Below are 12,552 nucleotides of genomic sequence, written 5' to 3'. Positions count from 1 at the left end.
TTCCTGTTCAGTTTGAGGGAAGGGACTCCTGCCTTCCTCAAATCCTTTGTTCTCCATAGCTGCGGCCCTTGGCACATCTGCTGGTGCTGGTGGAGACTCCAGGCTGAAGCCAGTCACTTCCTGGGCCCCATGCCCAGATCTTGGTGTCTGCAGACACACCACCACCCGCGCTGTCCTCTCCCAGGACCAGGCTGGCCATGGCTATGGGGCTCAGTGGGACTCCATGGGAAGTAGATCTCAGCGCCTGTGCAGGAAGCAGAGGCCATGCCATAGGCAGGCATGGGTGAAGGTGCAGCCTTTCCCCAGTCTACAGGCTCCTCTTTCACCCTGGGCTGGGTCAGCCTTGTTGGGTGAGGAGCTGTTGGCAGGACAGGTGGCATCAGTACTCACTGCCTGCTTGGGTGTATCCTCCCTTGTAGCCCCACAAGGGTGGGGGCTCTGAAGCAGCCCCCTGATGGGGATGGGAGAAGGAAGGGGCGGGCGGGCAGCCTGGTGAGGGCACAGCTGGTACCTAGGGTGTTACCAAAGCACAGGGACACCCACAGGTGGAGAGGCAGAGGAGAAACCAGTTCCAGGCTGAGGGGAGGGCTCCAGAATACGACCTTCACCCTTCCCTCCACCTGCTTGGCCTGTGGGGTTGCTTTCACCTGGGGGGAGCTCTCCATTATGCCTCCCTCTCCAGCCCTGGCCCTGGTGTGTGGGTCCTGGGCTCCTCGCACCATCCTTCCTTGCCTCTGGTCCGGGATTTGGGGGTCTGTCTGGGCCCTGAATCCTGGGGCTTCTTGGCTCTGGGCTGCTGGTTCCCAAGGTCCAGGCTGCGGCGGAGCCCGCGGGGATGCAGCTACCTGGATGTGTTTTTTATTTTCATTTTTTGAGACGGAGTCTCCTTCTTGCTGCCCAGGCTGGAGTGCAATAGCGCAACCTCGGCTCACCGAAACCTCCTCCTCCCAGGTTCAAGCGATTCTCCGGCCTCGGTCTCCTGAGTAGCTGGGATTGCAGGTATGCGCTACTACGGCCAATTTTTTAAAAATATTTTTAGTAGAGACGGGGTTTCTCCATGTTGGTCAGGTTGGTCTCAACCTCAGCTGATCTGCCCGCCTCGGCCTCCCAAAGTGCTGGGATTACAGGTGTAAGCCACCGCGCCCGGTCTGAATGTATTTTTTATGAAATTCCGTTAAACTGTCTTCTCTTCCTTTCTCCTGCCCATTAGTTTCTTTTGCTGCAGCTGAGCGTTCTTTTCCTCGTCCGTTTTCGGTGACCACTTTGGCGGTTCTTTTAACAGGAGGCCGCAACCCGGGCAGCGCTTCTCGCGGTCCCGCGGCAGGAGCGGCGACAGTTCTTCCCGCCTTCTAGGTGCCCTCCTGTCACTCAGGGCAGACGCCGGGCGGTGGCGTCCGCGCCCCTTCAGGGGCACTCGTAACACCCGACGGCCGCGAGTTGCCCACGGGGCCCCTTTCTCCGGGCTGCACCTCTGACCTGAAACTCGCTACGCCCACGTCCTTGGAGCGGGAGGGGGTCGTGGCTGGCCCCGGCCCTGCAGCCCCCGCCTTCTCTACCTTGGTTGGAGGAGCGGGGAACGTGGTGTGACCAGGACAGATACCGTCTCTCCTGCCACCGGGTCCCCACCACACCCTGTGCAGGCTTCTTCCACGCCGCGCGGCCCAGCGGTGTCTCCCGCCCCCTCACCCCGGTGCACCTGAGCTCGGGGAGGGCCGGGTGCGGGGCCAGGCGCAAGACCGAGGAGCTGGCGGGTCCGGCGTGGGCCCGGAGAGGGCCGGGGCGCAGCGGGTGAGGAGGGGACGGGCCGAGCGAGCTACACCTGGCTGGGGGTGGCAGCGTCGCAGGGTCCCCCGGGTCTCCGACTGGGCCCCACGCGGTCGACTTGGCTTCCGGGGCTGCCCGTCGGCCAGGGCAGTGCCGCGGGGGGCCGGCAGGTGGCGCGGGCGAGCCGGCCCTTCCCCGGCGCCGCGCGAGGAGATGAGCTCACAGCGGCCCCCGCAGCGCCTGACGCGGGTTGCGCGCTCCCAGCCGACAGGCGGCCCCGGGCACGCGCGCGCGCCGCCGGTCCGGCAGGTGGGTCCCGCTGCCCACGCCGCCTCTCCAGCCTGCGGGGACGCTGGACCTTGGGGTCCGCAGTCCGCCCTGTGCCGCCGGGAGGGGCGTTCCGGGCTCGGTGGGGAGCGGCCGAGGGCTGGAGACTCCAAAGGCGCCTCCTATGGCCAGCGGGGAGCCGCCGGCGGAAGCCACCTCTCGAGGGCGCATCATCCTGTCCCCCCCACCCCCCGTAAGAGGAAGGATCCAGAATGGAGCTCAGGAATTAGGAGTCTCGAGTGGGTAGGGCCGGGTTGCCGCCACTTTGGGGCCGGTTCGACCAGTCTGTCCCGGGGAGAAGCTGGCCGGGCCGGGGAGTCCCCATCCGCACAGGCCGGCCCCACCCGGGGGATGCAGCAGCGGGTGCTTAGACCGAAGGACTCGGCGAAAGCTGGGAAGAGAGGGTTTGAGACAGAGGTTCGGAGCCCTGCTGGGGACAGAGCCGCGCCGCTTAGAGTTCCCAGCCTGACCCTCACACGGCATCATGCCGGGCCAGCAGCGTCAGGCCGGTTTCTTTAAGCAACTCTAACGTCCGCCCGCACACACCCTGCCCCAGTCCACCCCTGCCTCCTGCTGGGAGTAGAGGGTGGGCGCTTTCCTGCTTCAGCTTCTCGCTCTTGTGTAATCCCGCAAGCGTGGGGTTTCTAAACCGAGCAGCAGGTGCCTGGCTGATGCCCAGTCCCCGCCAGAAGCCAAGCCTGGCGGGCCCTCAGCCAACTACAACCGTTGCACGCCACGGACTGCACAGGAGCCCCTGTCCCGAGCGCCGTCAGCCCCGCCCAGGGCCTGCAGGACAGAACCCACCCTGGGCTCCACACCTGAGGCCGTTCCCTTCGCCTCTTCTCCCCAGGTGCTGTCCTTAGTCCCAGCCCAGTCAAGAGCTACCGGGACTGGCTGGTCATGGGGGAGCCCAGTAGAGAGGAGTATAAAATCCAGTCCTTTGATGCAGAGACCCAGCAGCTGCTGAAGACAGCACTCAAAGGTGAGCACGGGAGCCCTTCCTGAGCTGGGATCAGGAGCCACAGAGAAGGGCCCCTGTGGGCAGCACCAGAGGGCTGAGCCTGGCGAATGCCTCCATCATTCTGTGATGATAGGTGTCGGCAGTGTAATTCTTGAACTGGAAGACAAGCTACATGTTAGGTCATTATTCTGGAGTATGAGTCACAGTCACCTTTCAGACTGTAAAGACTTTTTAAAAAGCTTAACCATAGGGCCAGGCGCAGTGGCTCATGCCAGGCGCAGTGGCTCATGTTCCAGCACTTTGGAAGGCCAATGTCGATGGATTGCTTGAGTCCAGGAGTTCAAGAGCAGTCTGGGAAATATGGGGCAAACCCCATCTCTACAAAAAAAAAAGAAAGAAAGAAAGAAATTGAAAAATTAGGCCAGCATGGTGGGGCGTAACTGTGTCCCAGCTACTTAAGATGCTGAGGTAGGAGGACTGATTGAGCCTGGGAAGGTGAGGGTGCAGGTTCCATGAGCCTGCCACTGCACTCCAGCCTGGGTAAGAGAGCGAGACCCTGTCTCAGATTTTAAAAAGTTTAACCATATGCCGGGCGCGGTGGCTCACGCCTGTAATCCCAACACTTTGGGATGCCGAGGCGGGTGGATCACGAGGTCAAGAGATCGAGACCATCCTGGTCAACATGGTGAAACCCCGTCTCTACTAAAAATACAAAAAATTAGCTGGGCATGGTGGCGCGTGCCTGTAATCCCAGCTATTCAGGAGGCTAAGGCAGGAGAATGGCCTGAACCCAGGAGGCAGAGGTTGCGGTGAGCCGAGATCGCACCATTGCACTCCAGCCTGGGTGACAAGAGTGAAACTCCGTCTCAAAAAAAGAAAAAAAAAAGTTTAACCATAAAAAAAGAACACAGCTCATACCCTTGAAGTGCTCACATTTGAATTGCCCGTTTCTGCATTGCGATGGCCCTCCCTCTTGAATGCACAGCTGCCTGCTTTGAGACAGAAGATGGAGAATATTCCATTTGCCAGAGGAGCTATAGTTATTCCCCTGGCCTAATGCCTTCCTGCTGTAACAGGTGGGACAGAAGTTTGTCTTTAACAATTAGCAAGACCCATCATGTGCCAAGCCAAGCCTGTTGGGAGGCCCTGTGTGGCCCTCTCTTGTTGGGGATTTGTATATGTGTAGTATAAGAACACTTTTTCGCTGGCCGGGTGCGGTAGCTCACGCCTGTAATCCCAGCACTTTGGGAGGCCAAGGCAGGCGGATCACCTGAAGTCAGGAGCTCAAGACCAGCCTGACTAACATGGTGAAACCCTGTCTCAAAAACAAACAAACAAAAACAAACAAACAAAAAAACACTTTTTCGGCTGGGCACAGTGGCTCAAGCCTGTAATCCCAGCACTTTGGGAGGCCGAGGCCGGTGGATCATGAGGTCAAGAGATCGAGACCATCCTGGTCAACATGGTGAAACCCTGTCTCTACTAAAAATACAAAAATTAGCTGGGCGTGGTGGCGCGTGCCTGTAATCCCAGCTACTCAGGAGGCTGAGGCAGGAGAATTGCCTGAACCCAGGAGGTGGAGGTTGCGGTGAGCCGAGATCTCGCCATTGCACTCCAGCCTGGGTAACAAGAGCGAAACTCCGTCTCAAAAAAAAGAACACTTTTTCTTGTGAAATTGCTGTTGGAGACGTGTCCTGGTCAGTATTCCTTCCCTGACCTAGTGCCAGGAAAAGATGCGTTTCCTGAAAAACGATATTCTTATTTTGATTGGTCCGTTTCAGCCACGTACCCTCATTTTCTCTGACTGGGAAACCAGAAGACAGACAGCTAAAGCTGTTCATTTGTAAGGTTACTGTCCTCTTTTTTTTCTTTTGAGACAGTTTCGCCCTTGTTGCCCAGGCTGGAGTGCAATAGCACGATCTCAGTTCCCTGCAACCTCTGCCTCCCAGGTTTAAGTGATTCTCCTTCCTCAGCCTCCCAAGTAGCTGGGACACAGGCCCCTGCCACCATGCCTGGCCCACATTGGCCAGGCTGATCTTGAACTCCTGACCTTGTGATCCACCCGCCTCAGCCTCCCAAAGTGCTGGGATTAACGGCGTGAGCCACTGCTCCCAGCCCTCTGTATGAAATTCCTTTTTTTTTTTTTTTTTTTTTTTTTTTTTGAGACAGAGTCTTGCTTTGTCACCAAGGCTGGAGGGCAATGGTGCTATCTCGGCTCACTGCAACCTCCGTCTCCTGGGTTCAAGCGATTCTCCTGCCCCAGCCTCCTGAATAGCTGAGATAACATGAGATGACAGGTGTGAGCCACCATCCCCAGCTAATTTTTGTAGTTTTAGTAGAGATGGTGTTTCACCATGTCGGCCAAGCTGGTATCAAACTCCTGACCCCAGGTAATCCACCCACCTCGGCCTCTCAAAATTGCTAGAATTACAGGCGTGAGTCATCGCACCTGGCCATGATTTCTAAGTACCATGCACTAACCGATCGCACTACTGGAGCCACTGTCCTCTGTATGATTTCTGATCTCTTTCACTTCAAGCGTATGAGAGTGCTCTACTGTAAATATCAACAACTTCTTAGAAGTGGGTGGAGGCAAATGTGATAAAGCAGCAGCTCTAGACTCCCCTCCTATCTCTACCCTTAGATCCAGGTGCTGTGGACTTGGAGAAAGTAGCCAATGTGATTGTGGACCATTCTCTGCAGGACTGTGTGTTCAGCAAGGAAGCAGGACGCATGTGCTACGCCATCATTCAGGTTGGGGGTTGGGAGAGTAAAGGAAGCTGCTTTGAGAAAGGTGCTTCAGGAGTGGGCAGAAGGCCTGGCCTGCAGGACAGACAGGCATAGGATGGGTGGGGTTGCAGGGGCACCACCCCCCCCCACACCCTTCACCTTCCTCTCCCTGGCTCACAGGCAGAGAGTAAACAAGCAGGCCAGAGTGTCTTCCGGCGCGGACTCCTCAACCGACTGCAGCAGGAGTTCCAGGCTCGGGAGCAGCTGCGCGCACGCTCCCTGCAGGGCTGGGTCTGCTATGTCACCTTTATCTGCAACATCTTTGACTACCTGAGGGTGAGGCCCGGGCAGCCACCCTGGGAGGCAGACATGGCCGTCTCCTGAGGCCTAGGTTGGACTGCTCCCCTTGGTCACTAAGCCCGGTGCTCTGGCCCCTCCTCCCTCTCACAGGTGAACAACATGCCCATGATGGCCCTGGTGAACCCCGTCTATGACTGCCTCTTCCGGCTAGCCCAGCCAGACAGTTTGAACAAGGAGGAGGAGGTGGGTGGCCCCAGTCCCAGCATAGGCACAGAAGCCTGCGGGATGAACAGTCTGGCTCAGCCGACTGCCAGTCCACTGCTCAGTGAGGACTTTGAGGACATCACTTCTGGGGCAGGAGTGTGGGGGTGTTTAAGGCCTGTCAGAGTTACATGACCAGCTGTCAGGTCTGGAATTTATCCAGAACAGATAGCAGCCAAAACCTACTGTTTCAGCAGCTTCCTTCCCAGTTAGAAAGCCAACCTATGATGGTGGCCATGCGAGCCATGGCCAGCTGTGGGTACAGATGGCCCTGAGGCCAAACCAGGGTCAGGCAATGTGGGGAGGCAGGAGAGTGGTATGAAGTGGTTTGGAGACAGGCATTGAGTGGAGCCTGGCTAGATGAGGGAACTCAGTCAAGTCCCTGAACTCGTTTCTTCCTCTGTAAGATGTGGAAATACCCACTGGATGAAGAGGGAGCAAGAGAACAAGTGTAAACGCAAAGCACAGCGCCCGGCACTCAGCAAATGCTGTGAGAAGCTGGCCCTGCCCTGGTTCACTCGTGTCACTCCCACTGTCCCCTGCAGGTGGACTGTTTGGTGTTGCAGCTGCACCGAGTTGGGGAGCAGCTGGAGAAAATGAACGGGCAGCGCATGGATGAGCTCTTTGTGCTGATCCGGGATGGCTTCCTGCTCCCAACCGGCCTCAGCTCCCTGGCCCAGCTGCTGCTGCTGGAGATCATTGAGTTCCGGGCAGCCGGCTGGAAGACGACACCAGCTGCCCACAAGTATTACTACAGCGAAGTCTCTGACTAGGCCTCCAGATCAGGGCTAACTTGCCAGCACCAGCCTTTCTTCTATCCACCTCTGAAGCTGGCAGTGGAGTCTCTGCCCCTCCCAGACTTTGAGCGTCTTCCCTTCTAGACTTTCTCATCTCCTGGTGAGATGTTTCCCACTTACGCCATGGTCCTGCCCTGAGCCCCTTCCCCCACCACCTCCCACCAAGGCCAGGCAGAGAAGGGCAGCTCCTAAGAGCCACTACACTGTGTAACCATTACTGTAACTGCTACCTTGGTGCCTCAGTTTCCCCATCTGTAAATCGGGTAAGCATAGCCATTGGTAGGATGCTTTGGGATATCAAGGGGCAGAGGCAGAGCACAAGTCACACCAGAAACTACTTTTTATACATTTTGTACAAAGACAACTTGGGAAACAAGCCTATTTCCTCCAGGGAGTTTCAGTGAATGGTGGCACTGCACCACATGCTATACCAGGTCAGCGTCAGAATTTTCCAATAAATCTTTTCTGATACTAAAACTGCTTCCTTTTATATCCAAAGGTCCACCCCAAGCTGAGGGAAGAGAAGACTGGGACCTGAGTTTCCTGCAGGAAATCCCCAAGTCAATGTGGGGTCTTTACAAGGCAATGGGGGCAGAGAGAGCAAGTTCTAGCCTCAAAGAAAGGATTCCTGGACAGTAAATGTGCTACTGCATCTTTCTTCTGAGGCTTGCCCACCCTTACAAAGCAGCTACATCCTTAATCAAAGGTATTTTTCAGTGTGCAGTGGCTCACACTGTTTCTTGCGGCAGAGGGCTCTGGGCTCCTGGAGCCTCTACCACCAGCGGTAGTGAGCCAGGGCACGGTTGGCCTCAGCCATCTTGTGCATGTCATGCTTCCTCTTGACGACGGGGCCCTGGTTATGAAAAGCCTCCAGCAGCTCGTGTGACAGCTTCTCCGGCAACATTGTTCGCCGATGCTTGTTCTCCCGGCACTCAGTGATCATCCACTTCATGGCCAGGAAGCGGCGACGTCGGTCGGGTAGGGATGTAGGGACCTGGGTGAGAGGTCATAGGCAAGTTCATCCAAGAATCTGCCAGGCTTGGGGCTTACACGGTGCCTTTGGGTCAGGCCTGGGGAGAAGGGCCTGTCTTTTCTTCTCTGAGCTTCCCTCACCTTCAAGTGAGCTCAATGTAGCAGACACAAGAGGCATTCATTCAGCAAACACTCATTAAGCACTGGCTTCTCCAGGCACAGTGGCTCACACCTATAATCCCAGAACTTTAGGAGGCTGAGGAAGGAGGATGGCTTGAGCCCAGGAGTTCAAGATCAGCCTGGTCAGAATAACAAGACCCTGTCTCCATATATATTAAAAAGAAAAAAAAAAAAAAAAAAAAAAAAAAGCCCTGGCCTTTTCCTCTCCTAAACGGTAGTCCTGCCAAGTTGTTATAAGAACCAAATGGGAAAAGCCCCATTAGCTGGGGTGACTTACCCACCTCATACCATAGGTACTTAAAGACAAGACTCCTTCAGTATCTATGAGAACAGTTAAAGAAGGCCAAGGCAGGTGGATCGCCAGAGGCCAGGAGTTCCAGACCAGGCTGGCCAACAAGGCAAAACCCCATCTCTATTAGAAATACTAAAAAATTAGCCAGGCGTGATGGTGGACACCTGTAATCCCAGCTACTGGGTGGGGGAAGTTGGAGGCTGAGGCAGGAGAATCACTTGAACCCGGGAGGTGGAGGCTGCTGAGAGCTGAGATCACACCACTGCACTCCAGCCCGGACAACAAGAGTACTCCACCTCAAAAAAAAAAAAAAAAAAAAAAAATTGAAAAAAGGACAAGAAGCAAGACCCTGTAAGAACGCTTAAAGAAAAACAAGCCCCTGTGTCCAAAAATTACTTGCCAGGCCCTCACTATGTGTCAGGTACCACGCCAGACACTAGAGGGCAGACAAATAATGAGGAAGTCCCTATCCATAAGGAGTTTTTGTTTGTTTTCTCCCGAGTTTCGCTCATGTTGCCCAGGTTGGAGTGCAACCTCTGCCTCCCGGGTTCAAGTGATTCTCCTGCCTCAGCCTCCCAAGTAGCTAGGATTACAGGCATGTGCCACAACACCCAGCTAATTTTTTTGTGTTTTTAGTAAAAATGGGGTTTTTCCATGTTGGCCAGGCCAGTCTCGAACTCCCCACCTCAGGTGATCTGCCCCTCAGCCTCCCAAAGTGCTGGGATTACAGGTGTCAGCCACCAGGCCTGTTCCCTATGGAGTTTATATTGAAAAAGAACACAGGAAAACTCACGACAATAAAATAAAATGAAATGCTATGAAAGAGATACCTAGTACCATTCAGCAAACAGTGATGAAGCATCAGTTATGGGTCAAGCACTATGCTAAGCACTGGTATAGAAAGAAAGGATATGAATAGTCCCTCACCATGAGAATTTTTTTTTTTTTTTTGAGACGGAGTTTCGCTCTTGTTACCCAGGCTGGAGTGCAATGGCGCGATCTCGGCTCACCGCAACCTCCGCCTCCTGGGTTCAAGCAATTCTCCTGCCTCAGCCTCCTGACTAGCTGGGATTACAGGCAAGCGCCACCATGCCCAGCTACTTTTTTGTGTTTTTAGTAGAGACGGGGTTTCACCATGTTCACCAGGATGGTCTCGATCTCTCGACCTTGTGATCCACCCGCCTCGGCCTCCCAAAGTGCTGGGATTACAGGCTTGAGCCACCGCGCCCGGCGAGAATTTTACAGGTTAGGACACACAGAAGGCTTGACAGAGAAAGGCCAGGTGGTGGGCTCCCAGATGTCATTCATTTAGAAACTTTTTTGCTCTCTTCCAACTTCTGCCTACTGCGTATAATTTTTATACTGCAGGACTCAGAGGAGTGGACCATGACAGCCTCAACCTTTTTTTTTTTTTTGGAGACAAGATCGATCTCTCGCCCAGGCTGGAATGCAGTAGCACAATCACAACTCACTGCAGCCTTGACCTCCTGGACTAAAGTGATCCTCCCACCTCAGCCTCCTGAGTAATTGGGACCACAGGTGCACACCACCACATCTGGCTAATTTTTTTGTAGAGACTGGGTCTCCATATGTTGTTCTACTGGTCTCTAGCTCTTCAGCTCAAGCTATCCTGCATTAGGCTCCCAAAGTGTAATCCCACTGTACCAGCTAGTGAGCTATCAATCTTGATCCAACTCCCAAGTACCACCTATGTGAGGAGAGTCCTCTTTTTTTTTTTTTGGAGACAAAGTCTCACTCTGTCGCCCAGGCTGGAGTACAGTAGAATGATCTCAGCTCACTGCAACCTCTGCCTCCCATGTTCAAGCAATTCTGTCTCAGTCTCCTAAGTATCTGGGATTACAGGCATGTGCCACCAAGTCTGGCTAATTTTTATACTTTTAGTAGAGACAGGGTTTAACCATGTTGGCCAGGCTGGTCTCAAACTCCTGACCTCAGGTGATCTACCCTCCCTGGCCTCCCAAAGTGCTGGGACTACTGGTGTGCACCACCGCAGCTGGCCTGTGGGTAGTCCTGCTTTCTTGCCCCGTCCGTTCATTCACCTGATATATACGGCCTCCTCTGAGGATAGGTACCAGCCCAATCATAGGTTCACAGTTTTTCAGTGCTTGGTGGAAGATGGTATAAGGGTTCCGTTCAATGGTTGCCTGTTCCTCTGCAGAAGCGGTATGGTACTTCTCAAACTGCTTCCTTTTCACAGCTTCCAGAGTCTGCAAAGGAATACAGTGGAAGAGGCTGCCCCAGGCTCCCTAAAAGGTTTACCTAGCCAAGCTAGTACCTTGCCTTTTACTCCCATCCTCTGGTTCTGCTATGGCAAAGCAGCTCCTCTCACAGCACATCCAAAACGAAGTTTTTAAGTGCCTCTCCCTTTGCTAGACTAGGACAAAAACAGTGGATTGAGATTTGTGGCACGGGAGGTGGGGTGGGGAATGGCAGTTGTTCTATTTTTTCCTTTTTTTTTTTTAAACTGTGTGTCTCAGGGATTTCTTTCTAGTTAAAAAAAAAAAAAAAAAAAATCGTGTGTTTATTTCTGAAACACCAAGGAATGGTAGTTGTTGACTCCTACAGGCCTTCGTTAAAGCCCCTACACATGCAGGGAAGTTAATCTTAATAATAGGTATATGAATCATTTGCTGTTAAGCTACATTGGAAGTACCAAGTACAAGGCCATGGGGAGAACAGAAAGATGACTGAGGAGGGAGGTGTTGTTTACCTGAGTCATGAGGGATCTGGCCAGTATTTTGTTTCCTCCTTTCATCATCATGTTGGTGAATTTACTTCAAAGAGAAAAGCAACATGTTTAGCTCTCCAAGGCTGTATCACGGAATCCTCACCAGAGGCCCTCCCTGGGATAGTCCCAGTCCATGGAACAAGTGTTTGTTTCCATCTAACCTGACGACTGGGTCTTCAAACACAGAACTTGTTTTCGCTGCTGGAGCAGCTTTGATGAGCTGAGTCTTCTTGAGCTCCCGATCATGCTTCTCCTCCTCAGTTAGCTTCTCCACAGGCTTGCGATAATGTTCCTTGTCAATCAGGGGATCCTTGAATTCAGCACTATAGCGGCTCCACCTCACCTGAGTTAGCCTGGGAGAGGGAAGAGAAGGAGGCAAGCAAAAGCTGACTCCATAAGCGAGTAAGTTTGACTTAACAATAGGCATGATTGCCAACGCGCCGACGAGGGAGAGCGGCGCGGAGACGGCGAGCTAAACCTGAGCCACAACAATTTAGGCCCTTGTCCCAAGAAGTAGGAGGACATCTCCCAAGCAGGCGGGTAAAGTGTCCTCCTGGTCAAGTGCTAACGGCAACGATGGCTCTGCACCTGCGGCCCTCCTCCAACCCCTCCCAATTCATAGGTGATCCCAGCTCTGAGCTCTTCCGTTGAACCGCACTTTCAGCTCTGCGTTAGAAGCCGAGATCAGCCAGACCCCTTAGGCGAGAGGTAGTCACTAAGCCTTCGGATCAGCCCAAAGTCACGTAGCTAGTTTAGAAGCTTGAATCCAGATACTCCGGCCCCCAGGGCAATGCTCTCTCCAGGGCCCCACGTGGCCTGCTTGTGGTTCCCCACCTTCCACGGAGGTCCCTCCGTGTAGAACCTTCTCACCCTGCCCTGCTGCCCTCTCACCCTGGATGCTGCAACACAGCCCGCCGCACGACCAGCGCCAGGCCCGACCAACCTCGGGAAACCTTCACTGCGGAGGCAGCCATCTTGGCTGGCTACGAGGACCCCACAGAGACTGCCCTCGGCGCGCCTAAGCAAGTGACGGGAAACGGGTGACAAAAACTCCGAGGGGTCCTAAGTCTGCGTTTCACTCCACTGATCTGGGCGTCAGAGTTCCTCACTCCAGGGTCCAAAGGGAAGAGCCAAAAGGAAATACTTGCCCTCCAATATCCGTCGCAGTCTGGCGCGGCACTCGGTGACGGCACTTGCTTCCCTCAGGCCCCCATGCAGG

General features: G+C 54.4%; 2 protein-coding genes and 1 pseudogene across 7 annotated transcripts; 1 reads left to right on the top strand and 2 right to left on the bottom strand.

The window, feature by feature from the left end:
• Nucleotides 1–37: 37 nt before the first annotated feature.
• On the bottom strand, nucleotides 38–858 carry LOC141581760 (uncharacterized; annotated as a pseudogene).
• On the top strand, nucleotides 857–7,617 carry MIF4GD (MIF4G domain containing). Of its 6 annotated transcripts, none has more exons than XM_074388968.1 (6): nucleotides 857–999; nucleotides 2,942–3,073; nucleotides 5,697–5,806; nucleotides 5,963–6,118; nucleotides 6,233–6,325; nucleotides 6,889–7,617. In XM_074388968.1, exons 2-6 carry the CDS (start codon nucleotides 2,992–2,994, stop codon nucleotides 7,114–7,116), a joined length of 669 nt encoding a protein of 222 aa, XP_074245069.1. In that variant the 5' UTR covers nucleotides 857–999; nucleotides 2,942–2,991; the 3' UTR covers nucleotides 7,117–7,617. The 6 variants fall into 6 exon arrangements, with proteins under 6 accessions (XP_074245069.1, XP_039332614.1, XP_039332612.1 ...); XM_039476680.2 differs by lacking the exon at nucleotides 857–999 and adding an exon at nucleotides 1,768–1,788; XM_039476678.2 differs by lacking the exon at nucleotides 857–999 and adding an exon at nucleotides 1,976–2,073.
• MRPS7 (mitochondrial ribosomal protein S7) lies at nucleotides 7,463–12,459 on the bottom strand. Its single transcript, XM_003931742.4, has 5 exons — nucleotides 12,225–12,459; nucleotides 11,495–11,686; nucleotides 11,316–11,379; nucleotides 10,645–10,812; nucleotides 7,463–8,134 (listed from the first exon to the last, which is right to left on the bottom strand). The coding sequence occupies exons 1-5, from the start codon at nucleotides 12,305–12,307 to the stop codon at nucleotides 7,913–7,915; spliced, it is 729 nt and encodes a 242-aa protein (XP_003931791.1). The 5' UTR covers nucleotides 12,308–12,459; the 3' UTR covers nucleotides 7,463–7,912.
• Nucleotides 12,460–12,552: the final 93 nt, after the last annotated feature.

The sequence above is a fragment of the Saimiri boliviensis genome, chromosome 17, assembly GCF_048565385.1.
Source record: "Saimiri boliviensis isolate mSaiBol1 chromosome 17, mSaiBol1.pri, whole genome shotgun sequence".
Lineage (NCBI taxonomy): Eukaryota > Metazoa > Chordata > Mammalia > Primates > Cebidae > Saimiri > Saimiri boliviensis.
The sequence above is the reverse complement of the archived record's forward strand: the minus strand, read 5'-3'. Positions and strand labels throughout refer to the sequence as shown.

Excerpts from the sequence above, each read along its gene's own strand:
- MIF4GD (XM_074388966.1), top strand. The coding sequence starts at position 2,216 with ATGGCCAGCGGGGAGCCGCCGGCGGAAGCCACCTCTCGAGGGCGCATC. Across the intron at positions 6,119-6,232 it reads ACATCTTTGACTACCTGAGG|GTGAACAACATGCCCATGAT; the intron begins GTGAGGCCCGGG and ends TCCCTCTCACAG. Across the intron at positions 6,326-6,888 it reads GTTTGAACAAGGAGGAGGAG|GTGGACTGTTTGGTGTTGCA; the intron begins GTGGGTGGCCCC and ends TGTCCCCTGCAG.
- MRPS7 (XM_003931742.4), bottom strand. The coding sequence starts at position 12,307 with ATGGCTGCCTCCGCAGTGAAGGTTTCCCGAGGTTGGTCGGGCCTGGCG. Across the intron at positions 10,813-11,315 it reads CCAGATCCCTCATGACTCAG|ACTCTGGAAGCTGTGAAAAG; the intron begins GTAAACAACACC and ends ATTCCTTTGCAG. Across the intron at positions 8,135-10,644 it reads GAGGAGGCCGTATATATCAG|GTCCCTACATCCCTACCCGA; the intron begins GTGAATGAACGG and ends CCTCTCACCCAG.